This window comes from Tachysurus vachellii, chromosome 12 (assembly GCF_030014155.1).
Source record: "Tachysurus vachellii isolate PV-2020 chromosome 12, HZAU_Pvac_v1, whole genome shotgun sequence".
NCBI lineage: Eukaryota > Metazoa > Chordata > Actinopteri > Siluriformes > Bagridae > Tachysurus > Tachysurus vachellii.
The window spans coordinates 26,807,962-26,822,961 of record NC_083471.1 but is presented as its reverse complement, the minus strand read 5'-3'; the positions used below and the strand labels follow the sequence as shown (position 1 = coordinate 26,822,961).

The 15,000-nt window shown below is 40.1% G+C and overlaps 1 protein-coding gene across 7 annotated transcripts in view; it reads right to left on the bottom strand.

The window, feature by feature from the left end:
• fbrsl1 (fibrosin-like 1) overlaps positions 1–14,476 on the bottom strand; it is a 205,231-nt gene extending 190,755 nt beyond the window's left edge. For 4 of the 7 annotated variants that reach the window (XM_060883175.1, XM_060883182.1, XM_060883179.1 and 1 more), the window contains exon 1: positions 13,174–14,476. In XM_060883175.1, coding sequence (XP_060739158.1) covers positions 13,174–13,566 — 393 coding nt within the window. In that variant the 5' untranslated portion in view covers positions 13,567–14,476. The remainder of the gene's footprint in view (positions 1–13,173) is intronic. The other 3 variants (XM_060883181.1, XM_060883178.1, XM_060883180.1) reach the window with 1 other exon arrangement.
• Between the last annotated feature and the right edge of the window lie 524 nt (positions 14,477–15,000).

Genomic DNA, 15,000 nt, shown 5'->3' with positions numbered 1-15,000 from the left:
TGTGTTTTTTTCACTGCTACTCAGTGTTCATCGATGTCCGTACAATATCATCATTCAGCTCAACTCTACTGTATAATAGATTTATTTTTTTACTTAAAAAGCTTTTTAACACAAAAGAGAAAGATCTAACTGAGCTGCCAGAGTCATCTTCAGAGTCAGAGTGATAAAATGCTGATGAAACCCTGATAAACCCTGCGGCTCGCTACTGAATCAATCTCGCTTTTACAGAGAGAGAGCGAGAGAGAGCGAGAGAGAGAGAGAGAGAGAGAGAGAGAAAGAGATAAAGGCCTCTCGCCCTCCAGGTTTCAGCATTAATCTGTCTGCATCAGTCGGACTATGGAGCCGAATCTGAAAAACTGTTACGCTAATTGCTTTCACAGCCGGCGTCATTTATAAAGTGAAACACACACCGCGATTCACACGTCTGCCGAAAGGAACAGTTTATTTTACCTGATCCACTGGTGATAAACTCCAGGAGGACATTTCCATTGAGATCTTTATTACAGAAATCACCGCTGTAATTAATACACAATATTTTACAAGGTTACAATAACACTATTATTATTATTATGAAAGTGACGTGACATACGGCTAAGTACGGTGACCCATACTCAGAATTTGTTCTCTGCATTTAACTCATCCAAAGTGCACACATACACAGCAGTGAACACACACACACACACACACACACACACACTGTGAACACACACCCGGAGCAGTGGGCAGCCATTTAACCTTAGGGTTACGAGTCAGACTCTCTAACCATTAGGCCACGACTTCCCCATTATTATTATTATTATTATTATTATTATTATTATTATTATTATTATTATTATTACCAAAATCTACAGCTTAGCCGTAGCATTTATGATCATTGCCTTGTTACTATGGCAATAAACTAGGCTTTTCTAATTTGTCAGCCAAAGCATCAATGTTGACTGTAACTACATCGTAATTTTAGTTGTTCTGGGATTTATTTTAGTAATTTACCAACACACCTGAGGTAAAAATTTGCCACTGTTCGTATTCACCGAGTCGGTTTAAACAAAGCACCTGGATCCTAGCTAGATAAACTGCTAGTTTCAGTCTAGCTAGCTTTTAGTCAGCATCTTAGTTGTTTAGTTGCTTAAACATATTAATAAATAAATAAAAACACTCCAGCCGTACATTTATCATATCATATAATGAAACTAAATTATAAATAATAATAATAATAATAGAGTGTGTGTGTGTGCCCTGCGATGGGTTGGCACTCCGTCCAGAGTGTATCCTGCCTTGATACCCGATGACGCCTGAGATAGGCACAGGCTCCCCGTGACCCGAGGTAGTTCGGATAAGTGGTAGAAGATGAATGAAATGAATGAATAATAATAATAATAATAATAATACTTTTTCTGTGTCTGGTTTGGTCATTTCACACTTCCATGCATATATAATAATATACTAAAGCATAATAAGCTTATAATAATAAGATGTTAATATTTAGGATGGATAAGTGATAAAGCAGAAGAATTGAATCACAGTACATTACATTTTCTGAGGTTCTGATGCTGTTAACAAGAAAATCTGTCCAGGCGGAGAAAAAAAATCAATAAAAATGAAACAGTTTACCTCAAAAGCCTCCATAATGTACACGGATGAATGAGATCGCTATTTATTAGACACCAGTCTGGTGTGATGCTACATAATCATTAGCACCTACAACTTATATTTTTACCTGTGCAAGATTTGAGGCTCATGAATTTCTTTTTATACTTTATTTTATTTTATTCTCACAGTGTAAAGACACAGTGAGGGTCAAAATTATTAAAAAAAAGACACAAATCATTTTTAATGACATATGTCATTATACTTAGCATCCACTGCTAACAAAGATAAATGCTGCATCATTGTGAGTCTCAGATGTTTGTAAATGTTCAGAACTCAAACTAGAAACCTGAAGGTTTGAATCAAACACTGATCTGAATTAAATAATCAAACATTTTCTGTTCATATGATTAAAACCAGGGACACCGTATTTAATCAACCGGCAAACATTCAGACAAAGTATAAGCTAGCTAATGAGTAAAGGGTAGCAATGTGCAATGCTAGAACATAGCATTTAAAATATTTTATACGGAAACTACGAAAGTGTAAATGTTACTTGAGAAATCTTGAGAAATCTTGTTTCTGTCTTGTTGCTAGGAAACTGAACAACTCAGATAATGACTATAAGTTAGCTGGACTGAAGCTAGCAGTTTACCTAGTAAGGTTCAAGCTGGTAAGTTGATTATACAGACTTAGTGAAAATAACATCAAGATAGATTTTATCCAGAACATCAGCTTTTTTCTCAGATGCGATAATAAATTAGTTTTAAGAAAAAAATCAGAACAAACTAGTAGTTTGTAGTTACACTCAGTATTGCAGCTTTGACTTAATTACTTATTTTCAGATTAATGGGTCAATAAATTAATATAAATGCTAATGTAGATTTCAGCAGCTGTTTATACAATACGACATATTTACCAGTAGAGTAAACTGTAAAAATATAAAAATAACTGTTTTTATATCCAACATGTTATTCATTCATTCATTCATCTTCTACCGCTTATCCGAACTACCTCGGGTCACGGGGAGCCTGTGCCTATCTCAGGCGTCATTGGGCATCAAGGCAGGATACACCCTGGACGGAGTGCCAACCCATCACAGGGCACACACACACACACTCATTCACTCACACAATCACACACTACGGACATTTTTCCAGAGATGCCAATCAACCTACCATGCATGTCTTTGGACCGGGGGAGGAAACCGGAGGAAAAAACCCCCGAGGCACGGGGAGAACATGCAAACTCCACACACACAAGGTGGAGGCGGGAATCGAACCCCGACCCTGGAGGTGTGAGGCGAACGTGCTAACCACTAAGCCACCGTGACCCCCCCAGCATGTTATTTAAAGTGAAAATAAAAGATGTGGCGTTAAAGGTGTTAAAATATTCTAAACATCCAGTTCTGTGTTACAGTAAGTTAACATATTGTGTACATTTTTTATCAAATGTATGAATAGACTTTGGATCGCTTGTGTAATACGGCTGCTTTTAGTTTCCTCTACTGGCTCAGTCACCTCTCGAATTTTACATACTGCAGCTTTCATTTTTATTGGAGACATTTTCCATAAACTGTGTCTGCACTTTTACTCAAATACAACTGCATTCCCTACGGAGATAAATATCCACCAGAAGAATGTGGAAGAACGTTACACTAATTGCTTTCACAGCCAGTCATTTGCAAAGCAAAACACACACACACATACACACACACACACACACACAATTATATTGGTCTTATTACTGTATGTGTGATTTATCAGCATACTGAGGACCATTACAGTCACTCACAAAAACGCCCGCTGTGTGTGTGTGTGTGTGTGTGTGTGTGTGTGTGTGTGTGTGTGTGTGTGTGTGTGTGTGTGAAAAGAAGGCTAGTCTTGCATTGAGCAGGGATTTAATTATTAGTCAGGACTCTGCAAGAGAGATATGACAGAAAGCATCTCACTGTACAGTGAAATTAGCTCAGTGCTAATATGTCAGCTACTGTATACAAACACACTCAACACTTAACACACACACACACAGGTGCTACAAATGCTAACAGGTGGACAATCAATGATAAAATATACCTATATATTTATTCAACATGTACAACAGATTGAGGTGAACAGAGACTCTGTTCTGTTCTGTATTGAACCAAACCAACCAACTATGAGATTCATCATGAGCTCAGAGAAAAGAAAACTCTTAACATGCTAACATGCTAACAATGAACTAGCTAGGAGGCAGTGTTAAAGTGTTTTATATCATCAGTGCAAATAAATGACACAGAACCATTTAAACCATAACATTTACATTTTTAATGACTAAGAAAAGACTGAAAAACTAAAATTACACTTCGGCTGTCTGCACAAGTATCACTATTGTGCAATTTTGAGTTGTTTGAGTTGAGTTGTTGAGTTGTTGGTAAATTACTAAGAAAAGACTCAGAAAAAGTAAAATTACACGTATTACACTTAGCATTAACTACCAAACTCCATAAAATCATGACAACATTGTTGCTCACAAGAGGACAAAAGTTAGCTAGACTGAAGCTAACAATTACTGTAGCTAGCAAGTAGCTGTGAGGACAGTGTAGAGTACAGAGTGAGTGGAAATGAGATCTGGAACATTTAGATATGTTTGTCAAATTTTAATTAAAGTGACATTAATTAGACTGACTCTGAGATTAGACATGTACTGAGGTAAAAATGAGGTTAATCCTGAAGATATCATCCTCATGGTGGAGTTTCGTGTTAGCTGTAGTCAGTTTAAACCTTTAGCGTTTTCTGTGTTAGCGACTGTTTACACACATTTACACTTTATTTTAAACGTATAAATTATGGATTTGTCTTTTTTTACACCTGCAGGGTTTTAGTTTGCAGATTTTACCACAATATTATTAAAAATATCTGAAAAGATTATTTGCCTTGTTCGGGAGAATGATGTTTAACAATCTGTCTGTCTCTCTGTCTGTCTCTCTCTCTATCTGTCTGTCATGTTCTATGTCTCATTCTCATTCTCTCTCTCTCTCTCTCTCTCTGACAGGAAGTTCTATATTTGGATCAGTTATCTTTACTTTCTGTTGCCTTCAGAGACACCACTGAGAGAACAATCCCACCGGTCTCAAACTGTGTGTGTGTGTGTGTGTGTGTGTGTGTGTGTGTGTGTGTAAATGAGGGAGAAGCTCTTCCTGTACAGATTCAAAGCTACAATAAATAACACATATAAGTACAGATAACTGATCCAAACATATAAGTACGCTATAGTCGATAAACTTTGTCTTAGCTTAACAAACAAACAAATAAATAAATAAATTCTGTTTTAGAAGGTTTTGGTGTTCAAACAACATTTACAGTAGATAAATGTTTAAATGTTATTTTTAGTGAATCTAGCTGACAATTCCATAAAACCCCTTTTTACATAGTGAAAGAAAGTTTGACTTATTATCTTCTCACCAAAATGATAAAATGAGATCTTCTGACCAATCAGAGCTGAGCATTGAGCAGCACTGTGGTGTAACACTGATGATCACAGCTGTTCTATAAGGACACTCAAGAACACATGACACAGAGCGTTAATAAACAGTCATTAGTGCTACAGTGCGACTCTGCACAAAGAGACACGGTCATTATGTCGTACTGATCCATCATTAAAGGTCAGTGTTACACAATAAACACCGGTGACTCAACGCTAACACTCACACGGCACCGCTAACTGTGAAGGATGAAGACGGAGAGATTCAAGAAAAAGATTAGCCAAGAATGAAGAGAAGCCCTTCTTACAGTAAGTGTAGCTAATCAGAGGCTAATGTCACTAACAAATAGCTGAAAATTAAAGCCTCAATCTGTTTCTCCGTTATAGAAGACGAGTGAATTTAGTCTGAAGAAGAACTTTCTTTCTTTCCTGACGCTGCTTTTTTCCATTAGCAGTGTTTATATTAATTGGTACTGAGACAGACCGAAGACAGACTGCACATTTTTACAGCTGTCCTACTACAAAATATAAAGGAATGCTTGCGGCAACGACAGGCACACACACATACATACACACACACTCTCTCACACACACACACACACTCTCTCTCATCTCTCTAATGGAGAAGTGCTCCACTTTATCATCAACATTTATTACTCTCAAATGGGGAAAGGGGTGTTCACAATTCCCCTAACACACACACACACACACACACACACACACACCATTTGGTGTGTACTATTAAATTCAGTGTTGTGTATAACAGCAGAATGTCTCTGTTCTCAGAGAGATTAGCTAAGTTGCAGCACTTTACCGAGCTAATGGGACCACACACACACACACACACACACACACACACGTTTTAATATTTGTGTGAGGAGCTAGTTATTTCAGTATTAACACAGATCATTCATAAATAAGTTAAATATATACAACACTCAGGTCTAGATGAGTTAACATTTCTCAGTAAAGTAACAGTCCCGAGTGTCAGTGGTGTTACGTGTGTACTGTAGCTCTAATAGACCAGATTCAGTTCATTAGCTGCTCATCAACACTGTAACGAGTTAAATCAGGTGTGTTAGTGCACATCTCACGGCCACTCTGGAGGAAAGACGCCGGATTTATTGAACTTATTTCATCATTTCATTTCCACTTGTGTTTATTTGTATATTTTGTATATTTATATACTCCACTTACAAGTGCACTAGATATGGCACAGAAACCTGAGTGCATGTGAGTGTGTGTATGTGTGTGTTTAAGAGAGAGAGTGTGAGTGAGTGAGTGAGAGTGTAAATTCTGTCTGGGGTGCGTCCCACTGGGAGGAGATGTTGTGGAGCCTGACAGCAGCTGATAGAAATGACCCCCAAATAGCACTTCCTGGAACACGCTGGTGGAAAGAGCTGAGGGCAAAAAGTGTTCCTGAACCAGGTGCCATGGAGAGCCAAGGAGAGGATGTTCATGACCATCTCCAGTTCTCCTATCCTCCTCTACTCTGTAATGGTTTTCAGTGAGTCTGATGGCACTGGCTTCTCTGCTCAGCTTCCTTCAGTGATGTTCCTCCAGCAGACCACACCATGGAACAGAACACTAGCTCCACTCGAGTGATAGAACATCTCCAGTCCTTAATACGTAGGACAGATAATAAGCCAAACTTTCCCTAGATCCTGTAATAGTGCACTACACGAGGACTGGAATGAGGACTTTCACATTTAATTCACAGTGATCCAATTATACATGCATGATATATGGACTATATAACAAACACCCCTACACCCCTACACCCTATCTAGTGCACTATAGGAACCATTTGGGACACAGCATCTTGTTCTCTATATTAGTGCAGTATAAAGTGTGCAATAATGACTTCACTAATAACACAATCAGGAGATATTTGGAATGCCTACTTACTTTATACGATAAGAGTACCACACACACATACACACACACACACAAACACACACACAAAAACACACACATAAACACATACACAAACACACATAAACACACACACAAAAACACACACATAAACACATACACAAACACACATACACACAAACACACACAAACACACACACAAAAACACACACATACACAAACACACATACACACAAACACACACAAACACACACACAAACACAAACACACATACACACAAACACACATACACACACAAACACACACAAACACACACAAACACATACACACAAACACACACATACAAACACACACAAACACATACACACACAAACACACATACACACACAAACACACATACACACACACAAAAACACACACACAAACACACATACACACAAACACACATACACACAAACACACACACACAAAAACACACACACAAACACATACACAAACACACATACATACAAACACACATACACACAAACACACACACACACACAAAAACACACACAAACACATACACAAACACACATACACACACAAACACATACACACAAACACACACATACAAACACACACAAACACATACACACACAAACACACATACGCAGAAACACACATACACACACAAACACACATACACAAACACACACACAAAAACACACACACACACACAAAAACACACACATAAACACATACACAAACACACATACACACAAACACATACACAAACACATAAACACACACAAACACATACACACAAACACACACATGCAAACACACACAAACACATACACACACAAACACACATACACAGAAACACACATACACAGAAACACACACACACATACAAACACACACAAACACACATACACACAAACACACACACAAACACACATACACACAAACACACACAAACACACACACACACAAAAACACACACACACACACACACACAAAAACACACACACAAACACATACACAAACGCACATACACACAAACACACATACACACAAACACGTACACACAAACACACACATACAAACACACACAAACACAAACACACATACACAGAAACACACATACACACACAAACACAAACACACATTCACACACAAACACAAACACACACACAAACACACACACACACACATAAACACAAACACAAACAAACACACACAAACACACACACAAAGCTTGAGGAAACTTAATCTCATGATGTATTCAAATCACTTCTGTGTATAATGATATCGACATCTCTGTTCAAATAAAAATTCTAATAAAATTTAAGGTGCTTTACATAGCTACTAGGACTTCACACACACACACACACACACACACACACACACACAGACAGATTTGCTGTTATTAAACAGATGTGTGTAAACACGTCAGGGTGATGAAATGTTGAAGCGACTCGTCAATCACACACTCACAACTGCAGTAAAAAGTGGGATTTATTAGACACATTGCTTTTATTAGCATTGACATTAACATTATTAATAGTATTAAAATGTCAATATTATATATTTCGACTTTTTGTTAATAAAAAAAGCTTTTCCTTGAAAACAAAAGAAAAACAAATGTTGTTAAAAACAAATACAGCACGACTCACTTGATATATGCTACGTGCCAGAGGTCATATTAGTGTTGCTAGCAGATTAGCTGTGCAAGCTACATACACTCACCTCACTCGAGAGTCCATTACATGCCTAAATCTCTTTATATCCCTGTCAACTAATGAAACACTAATTAAATAACACACTAATCAGCAAGAGAACTGACTGTGTTTAAAAGCCAGCCATCATATTCAGCTCAGCAGCTCAAGCTAACTGTTCTTGATACACACACACACACACACACACCCACACACACACACACACACACCCACACAGCTTTAATTTTCCTCATAAACACATTCAGTAAGAGAAATTGAAACCATTTTTTTACAGGAACTGCATTTCAGGAGAGAGGAAGTGTTGTTACTGTTCTCAGATTTGTCACTTTACTACATAATAACTCATTAACATACAGTTCAACATCTCAGCTGTAATCGTGGTGAAAATCAGCGTCTGTCTGCTCGCTAGTGTGAACACTGAGGAAGGAATAAAGAGCCAGATGGGATTCAGTTCATCATCGGTGTATGTGCTCACTACAGAACGTATGAAACAGGGCTGTAGATATATGTCTATAATACTGTACTCATCTCAGTGAACGAGACTTTTCAGATTCTCTCTAAAACCTGCAGCAAGTGGGGAATATAAAGATCTTTAAAGAGCTTCAAAGTGCACTACAGAACCAAGAACCATGTGGGATTCAGCTCGTGCTCTGAGGATAATACCATAAAATCAGCACAAGAGTCTGTGTGTCTGACTGCTCCTAAATCATACAGAAGAGAACAAATGTATTTAAAATAAGTTCAATAATAAAAAATTACAAAAAAAGTCAACAGTACAATACAAACAGTATGAAGCAGAGATGCCTTTATCTGTATTTGCACTGAAACTGTCAGCTGATTCCACACTGGTTTCTTTACTACGCTTTAAAATGAGTTTAACTGAAGCACACAAATCTATTAGACAGCAAATCAACCCTAACAGTAAAGTCTCTTTATATGTAAACATGATGCAACCTCCTGATCCTGATCCTGATCCTGATCAAGTCAAGTCGAGAAGTTTTTATTGTCATTTACACCATATATATGAGACATAGTACACAGTGACATGACACAACGTTCCTCCAGGACCAGGGAGCTACACAGAACATCACAGAGATAAGGACTGAAGTATTAGACACAAAGTGCACAGAGTGCAACCGTGTGAGACAAAAGACAGTACAAACAAACAGACTACACAAAATACACAAAATAGCACTGACCAGTGTACAAACTGTATGTTATAAAGTACATTGTGCTACTACAGCGATTGTAAACATATTCAAACTTATGTAGTAGCAGCAGTTTGATGAGGTATTGAGAAATGTGGTGTGCAAAAATATACTAATAAATGACACTGATCATATTACTGATACTGACTCTGATCCTCATCATGACTCTGATCCTGACTCTGATCCTGACTCTGATCCAGACCCCGATCAATAAATATTCTATTTCTGACCTGATCCTGACTCTGATCCTGAACTTGACCCTGATCCTGACTCTGATCAATAAATATTCCATTTCTGACCCTGACTCTCATCCTGACTCTGAACCTGACTCTGGTCCTGACCCTGATCCTCATCATGACTCTGATCCTGACTCTGATCAATAAATATTCCATTTCTGACCCTGACTCTCATCCTGACTCTGGTCCTGACTCTGATCCTGACTCTGATCCTCATCCTGACCATGATCCTGACTCTGATCCTGACTCTGATCAATAAATATTCCATTTCTGACCCTGACTCTCATCCTGACTCTGAACCTGACTCTGGTCCTGACCCTGACTCTGATCCTGACTCTGATCCTCATCATGACTCTGATCCTGACTCTGATCCTTACTCTGATCCTGACCCCGATCAATAAATATTCCATTTCTGACCCTGACTCTGACCCTGACTCTGATCCTCATCATGACTCTGATCCTGACTCTGATCCTGATCCTAATCCATAAATATTCTATTTCTGACCCTGACTCTGATCCTGATCCTGACTCTGATCCTCATCCTGACCATGATCCTAACTCTGACCCTGACTCTGATCCTGACTCTGATCCTGACTCCGATCCTGAACCTGACTCTGAACCTGACCCTGATCCTCATCCTGACCATGATCCTGACTCTAATCCTCACTATGATCGATAAAGATCCTATTCCTGACCCTGATCCTATTCCTGACCCTGATCCTAATCCTGACTCTGATCCTGATGCTGAACTTAATCCTTCTCCTGCCTTTTACATCAATGTCTCTAAATAAATAATCTATATTTTGTCCACATTAAATTCTGCTCTGGTGTAAAATCTCCTCTGCTTCTGAAACAAAGTCAGTTTGATGTTTCAGCTCCATATGCTCTATTATGCGCACTACTTAGGGAAGGAGATAATGTCGTCTCCACTCTATTAAAGACGCTTTATGCTCGATATATCTCAGTGGCACAATTACACACTGTAATATAACGTCGTGCACTAGACGAAGAGCTCCGGTCAATATTATCTATACATGAGTCCTGCACACTGAACACTTCATCCAGTGCACTACACGTTCCTTACTGTTATAAACATGACCCATCATCAGCCCATCAATCCTCATCCTGTGTGTTAATGGCCTTATTATAATCTATCTATGAGCCCTAATACCAAGCCTCTACTTTCCCTATATAGGGATCAATCAGGATTCTGTTCTTTTTATAGCTCATAGGAGATAAATGAACACATTACACCTCTATCTTCAGCACTATTTATCAAATTAAGAGATTTAGATCCACTTTCAAGCACTCTATAAACCTGTGTGTAGGGAATAAAGTAATGCTTTTAAACTCCAAATAGTATTATAACATAGTGCACTATTTATCCTATTCATCCTGTGGCTCCTACACACTCTGTAGTGCACTACATCCTTTTATCATCCACTACATCCTTATACTGCTCCAGGACTTATACCAGCACTTTAGAGATAAATCTTACTCACTAACGATCTATTAGATCATACAGTCAGATAAACCCTCCATCTGTGCAAATCGATCAATCAATCAATCAATCAATCAACTGTATTTATGTAGCATGTTTAAAACAGTAAAAAAAAGGTATATTCATTATTCAAGTATTAATAATAATAATAATAAGAGGAAGAAGAATGAAATAACAACCACAGTGACAGAAACAAAATGATAACGTATGAAATAAAAGTGTGTTTTTACCCCCAGTGAAAATAATAAGCTAAAAATATAAAAGTAAAATGCTGGTAAATAAAAAAATAATAAACTAGTAATAAAAGTCTCATGTTTAAAGGAAAATAAAACATGAAGTGCGCTGGATGGATGTTTCCTGAGTCACAGAAACAAAGTACATGATAAATTTACAGTGATACATGTCACCATCCACCAATTAACACCATCCACCAATTAACACCATCCACCAATCAGATCTGTCCTTACTGAAGACTTTCACTCTGATAGTTCCTGCTCTTTAAGGCTGCACTTCTGTAATCCAGTCGCTCTTCTACCTTCTCGAAGGTTACGGTTCGTACTGAACGATATCTGCACTCAGATCATCAGTAATCAGACTGTAATAGGGGAAAACACCTGGGATCAGACGCCGGTCTAACACACACTCCTTCACATCCTTTAACACATACGGTATAGTCAGGATTGTGTCTGGGAGTTGGTACGAAACTGGAGAACCCGGAGGAACCCACAGAGACATGTGGAGAAGACACACAACTCTGTACAAAGCTGTGAGAAGACAAGGACAGTCGCTGTCACACTGTGTGCTAATCACACGCCATTCTGCCATCTCATGTAACAGATTCACAGATCACCAGCTACTCTGGGCTCAGGTTAAACATCTGAGAAACGTCAGCCCAAAAAAAGACAGCTCTGAAACCTTATAGAAGAATCTGAAGTGTGTATGAAAACTTTAATGTTTAACAACATGAAGTGTGACGGAGAGAAAGAATGTGGCACAAATGAAACGTTAGGGTTTCATACAGTGAGGTTGTGTTTGTGAATTATTACTATGGTCCTGTCATTAATTACACTGTGATCCTGAACTTCTCCAGCAGGAAGATGTCAGAGTTTCTGTGGAAATGCTTCTGACATTCATGTGAGTGAGACACTGAAACTTTCCCTTTATAAAAAAACTTCCCATTTCAGAGCTGAAGCCGTGTATCATCATCTCTTCACTTCTGACACTGTTCCATGTTCCACTTAGAGTACAATAATGTTCTGTAGATGCTTCCTTTGACACGACCTGGACCATAAAATTATTTCTAACAACAACTAAGTGCTCATGTAGATGTTGGGGCTCCAGAAACATGTTTCAGAACTTGGCAGATTAATTTTCTTGAATCTACAGGGTCCCTTGTTTAGTTATTTCCCTTCATGATTCTTCCCTTCGTACAACCCAGAACCTTAGGACCTAAAGGATGACTTGTAAAGAGTGTGTGGAGGAGAAAGAGGAGAATCTGGTGTGTGTGATGTTGTGTTTGATGGGCAATAAAGTTTGGTGTGTGTGTGTGTGTGTGTGTGTGATCCCAAGCATGATTTTACCTGCAGACCCTCCAGACTGGAGAAGCTGGCTATGGCGAAGCCGTCAATGATGTCCTCCTCTTCTTCATCCTGAGAGCTCGAGACGCGGCGCTTCCGGCGTGGAGTTCCTCGCGATCCTCTGGAGAACACTGATGAGGAGATGATGGGTGATGAAGATGTAACCGATGATGATGATGATGTTGTTGAGGAGGACGCGGAGTGAGCGGATTTCCTGCCGTTCTGGTTCACATGAGCAGCAGCAGCAGCAGCGGCGGCGGCGGCGGCGGTAGCGGCCCTGCGCTCGCGCTCGGACCCGGAGGAAACCGGACTCGGTTCTGTGCGCGTCTCCCGCCGCCGCACGCGCTCCCGATGCGCGCGGGACCTCCGCGTCTGCTTCACTTTCTTTCCTTCCATTTTGGATTCATCCACAAACAGACAGAGAGAGTGACAACAAACAAGAAGGAAAAAAGAAACAACAAATCCGGAGGCGCGATCACAGTAACGCACACGCGGCCATGCGCGACCCCGTGCGTGTTTCTGCGTGAGCGCGTGTGCGTGGATGATCTGTGAATCAGCTACACTGTGACCTTGGACGCAAAGATCCGTAATGCCACCGCGAACACGCCCCCGCTCAGCTGATCCATGTGTGTGTTGTCCAGATCCAAAATGGCCGCGTAAACGTGAACAGGTGTAACATCAAGACTCTGATTTTAGTTACAGCTCCGCAACTTTGTTACACGCGCCATTAGTGTGTGTGTGTGTGTGTGTGAGAGAGAGAGTGTGTGTGTTCATGTGCCTGTATGTGTGCGTGATATGCCTGTCTGTGTGTGTGTGAGTGTGTGTGCGTGCGCGTGTTTGAGAGTGTGTGTGTGTGTGCGTGTTTGAGTGTGTGCGTGTTTGAGTGTGTGTGTGTGTGTGTGTGTGTGTGCACTGCAGACAGCAAGCAGCGCAGTACAAACACCATCCCTCACACCACCCAAAAGCATGACCCAGCTGTCAACACACACTGCAGGATGGAGCTGGGAAAATATCCGACTTCAGGAAAATCCGGACAAATCCAGAGTAAATCCAGAAAAAAAGGGGCAAAAGGGGCAAGTTTTAGCAGGTCAGCGCGAGTCGAGCAGCAGAAAAACACAGCGCAAAGAAGCCATCTGTTTCCCCCAAAACACCCAGATCCACATCTCCACATCTCCACATCTCCACCCGGGGACAGCGCACCAGCCACTGGGAGACCCGCAAAACCCCGCAAACATCCGGCGGGGAGAGAGAGAGAGAGAGAGAGAGAGAGAGAGAGAGAGAGAGAGAGAGAGAGACAGTTCACTCTGCCATTCCTGAAACACTGAGCAGGCGCTTTCTGTTTTTTTCTGCACATGCAAAGCGCTTTTTAAAGAGACAGGAACCCAGTTTCACTTCACTCTTCCTCCACTGCGCTCTCAGACGCTTACACTCACCGACCGGAAGTCTCTGACAATGACGTCATACACGGGTACTTTCGCTGCCTGTATATCTATTTATTTGTGTGTTTGTTTGTTTGTCTATCTGTCTGTCTGTCCATGTGTGTCTCTGTTAGCTGTCTGCAACGCAAGCTGTCTGTCTGTCTGTCTGTCTGTCTGTCTGTCTGTCCAGCTACCTGACTGTCACAACCATCCATCTGCTTATCTGTCTGTCTGTCCATCTGAGTATCTGTTTATCTGCTAGCTGTTTGCACATCTGTCTCTCCAGCTGTTTGTGTGTCTGTCTCTCCAGCTGTTTGTGTGTCTGTCTGTACAGCTGTTTGTGTGTCTGTCTGTACAGCTGTCTGTGTGTCTGTCTGTACAGCTGTCTATGTGTCTGTCTGTACAGCTGTCT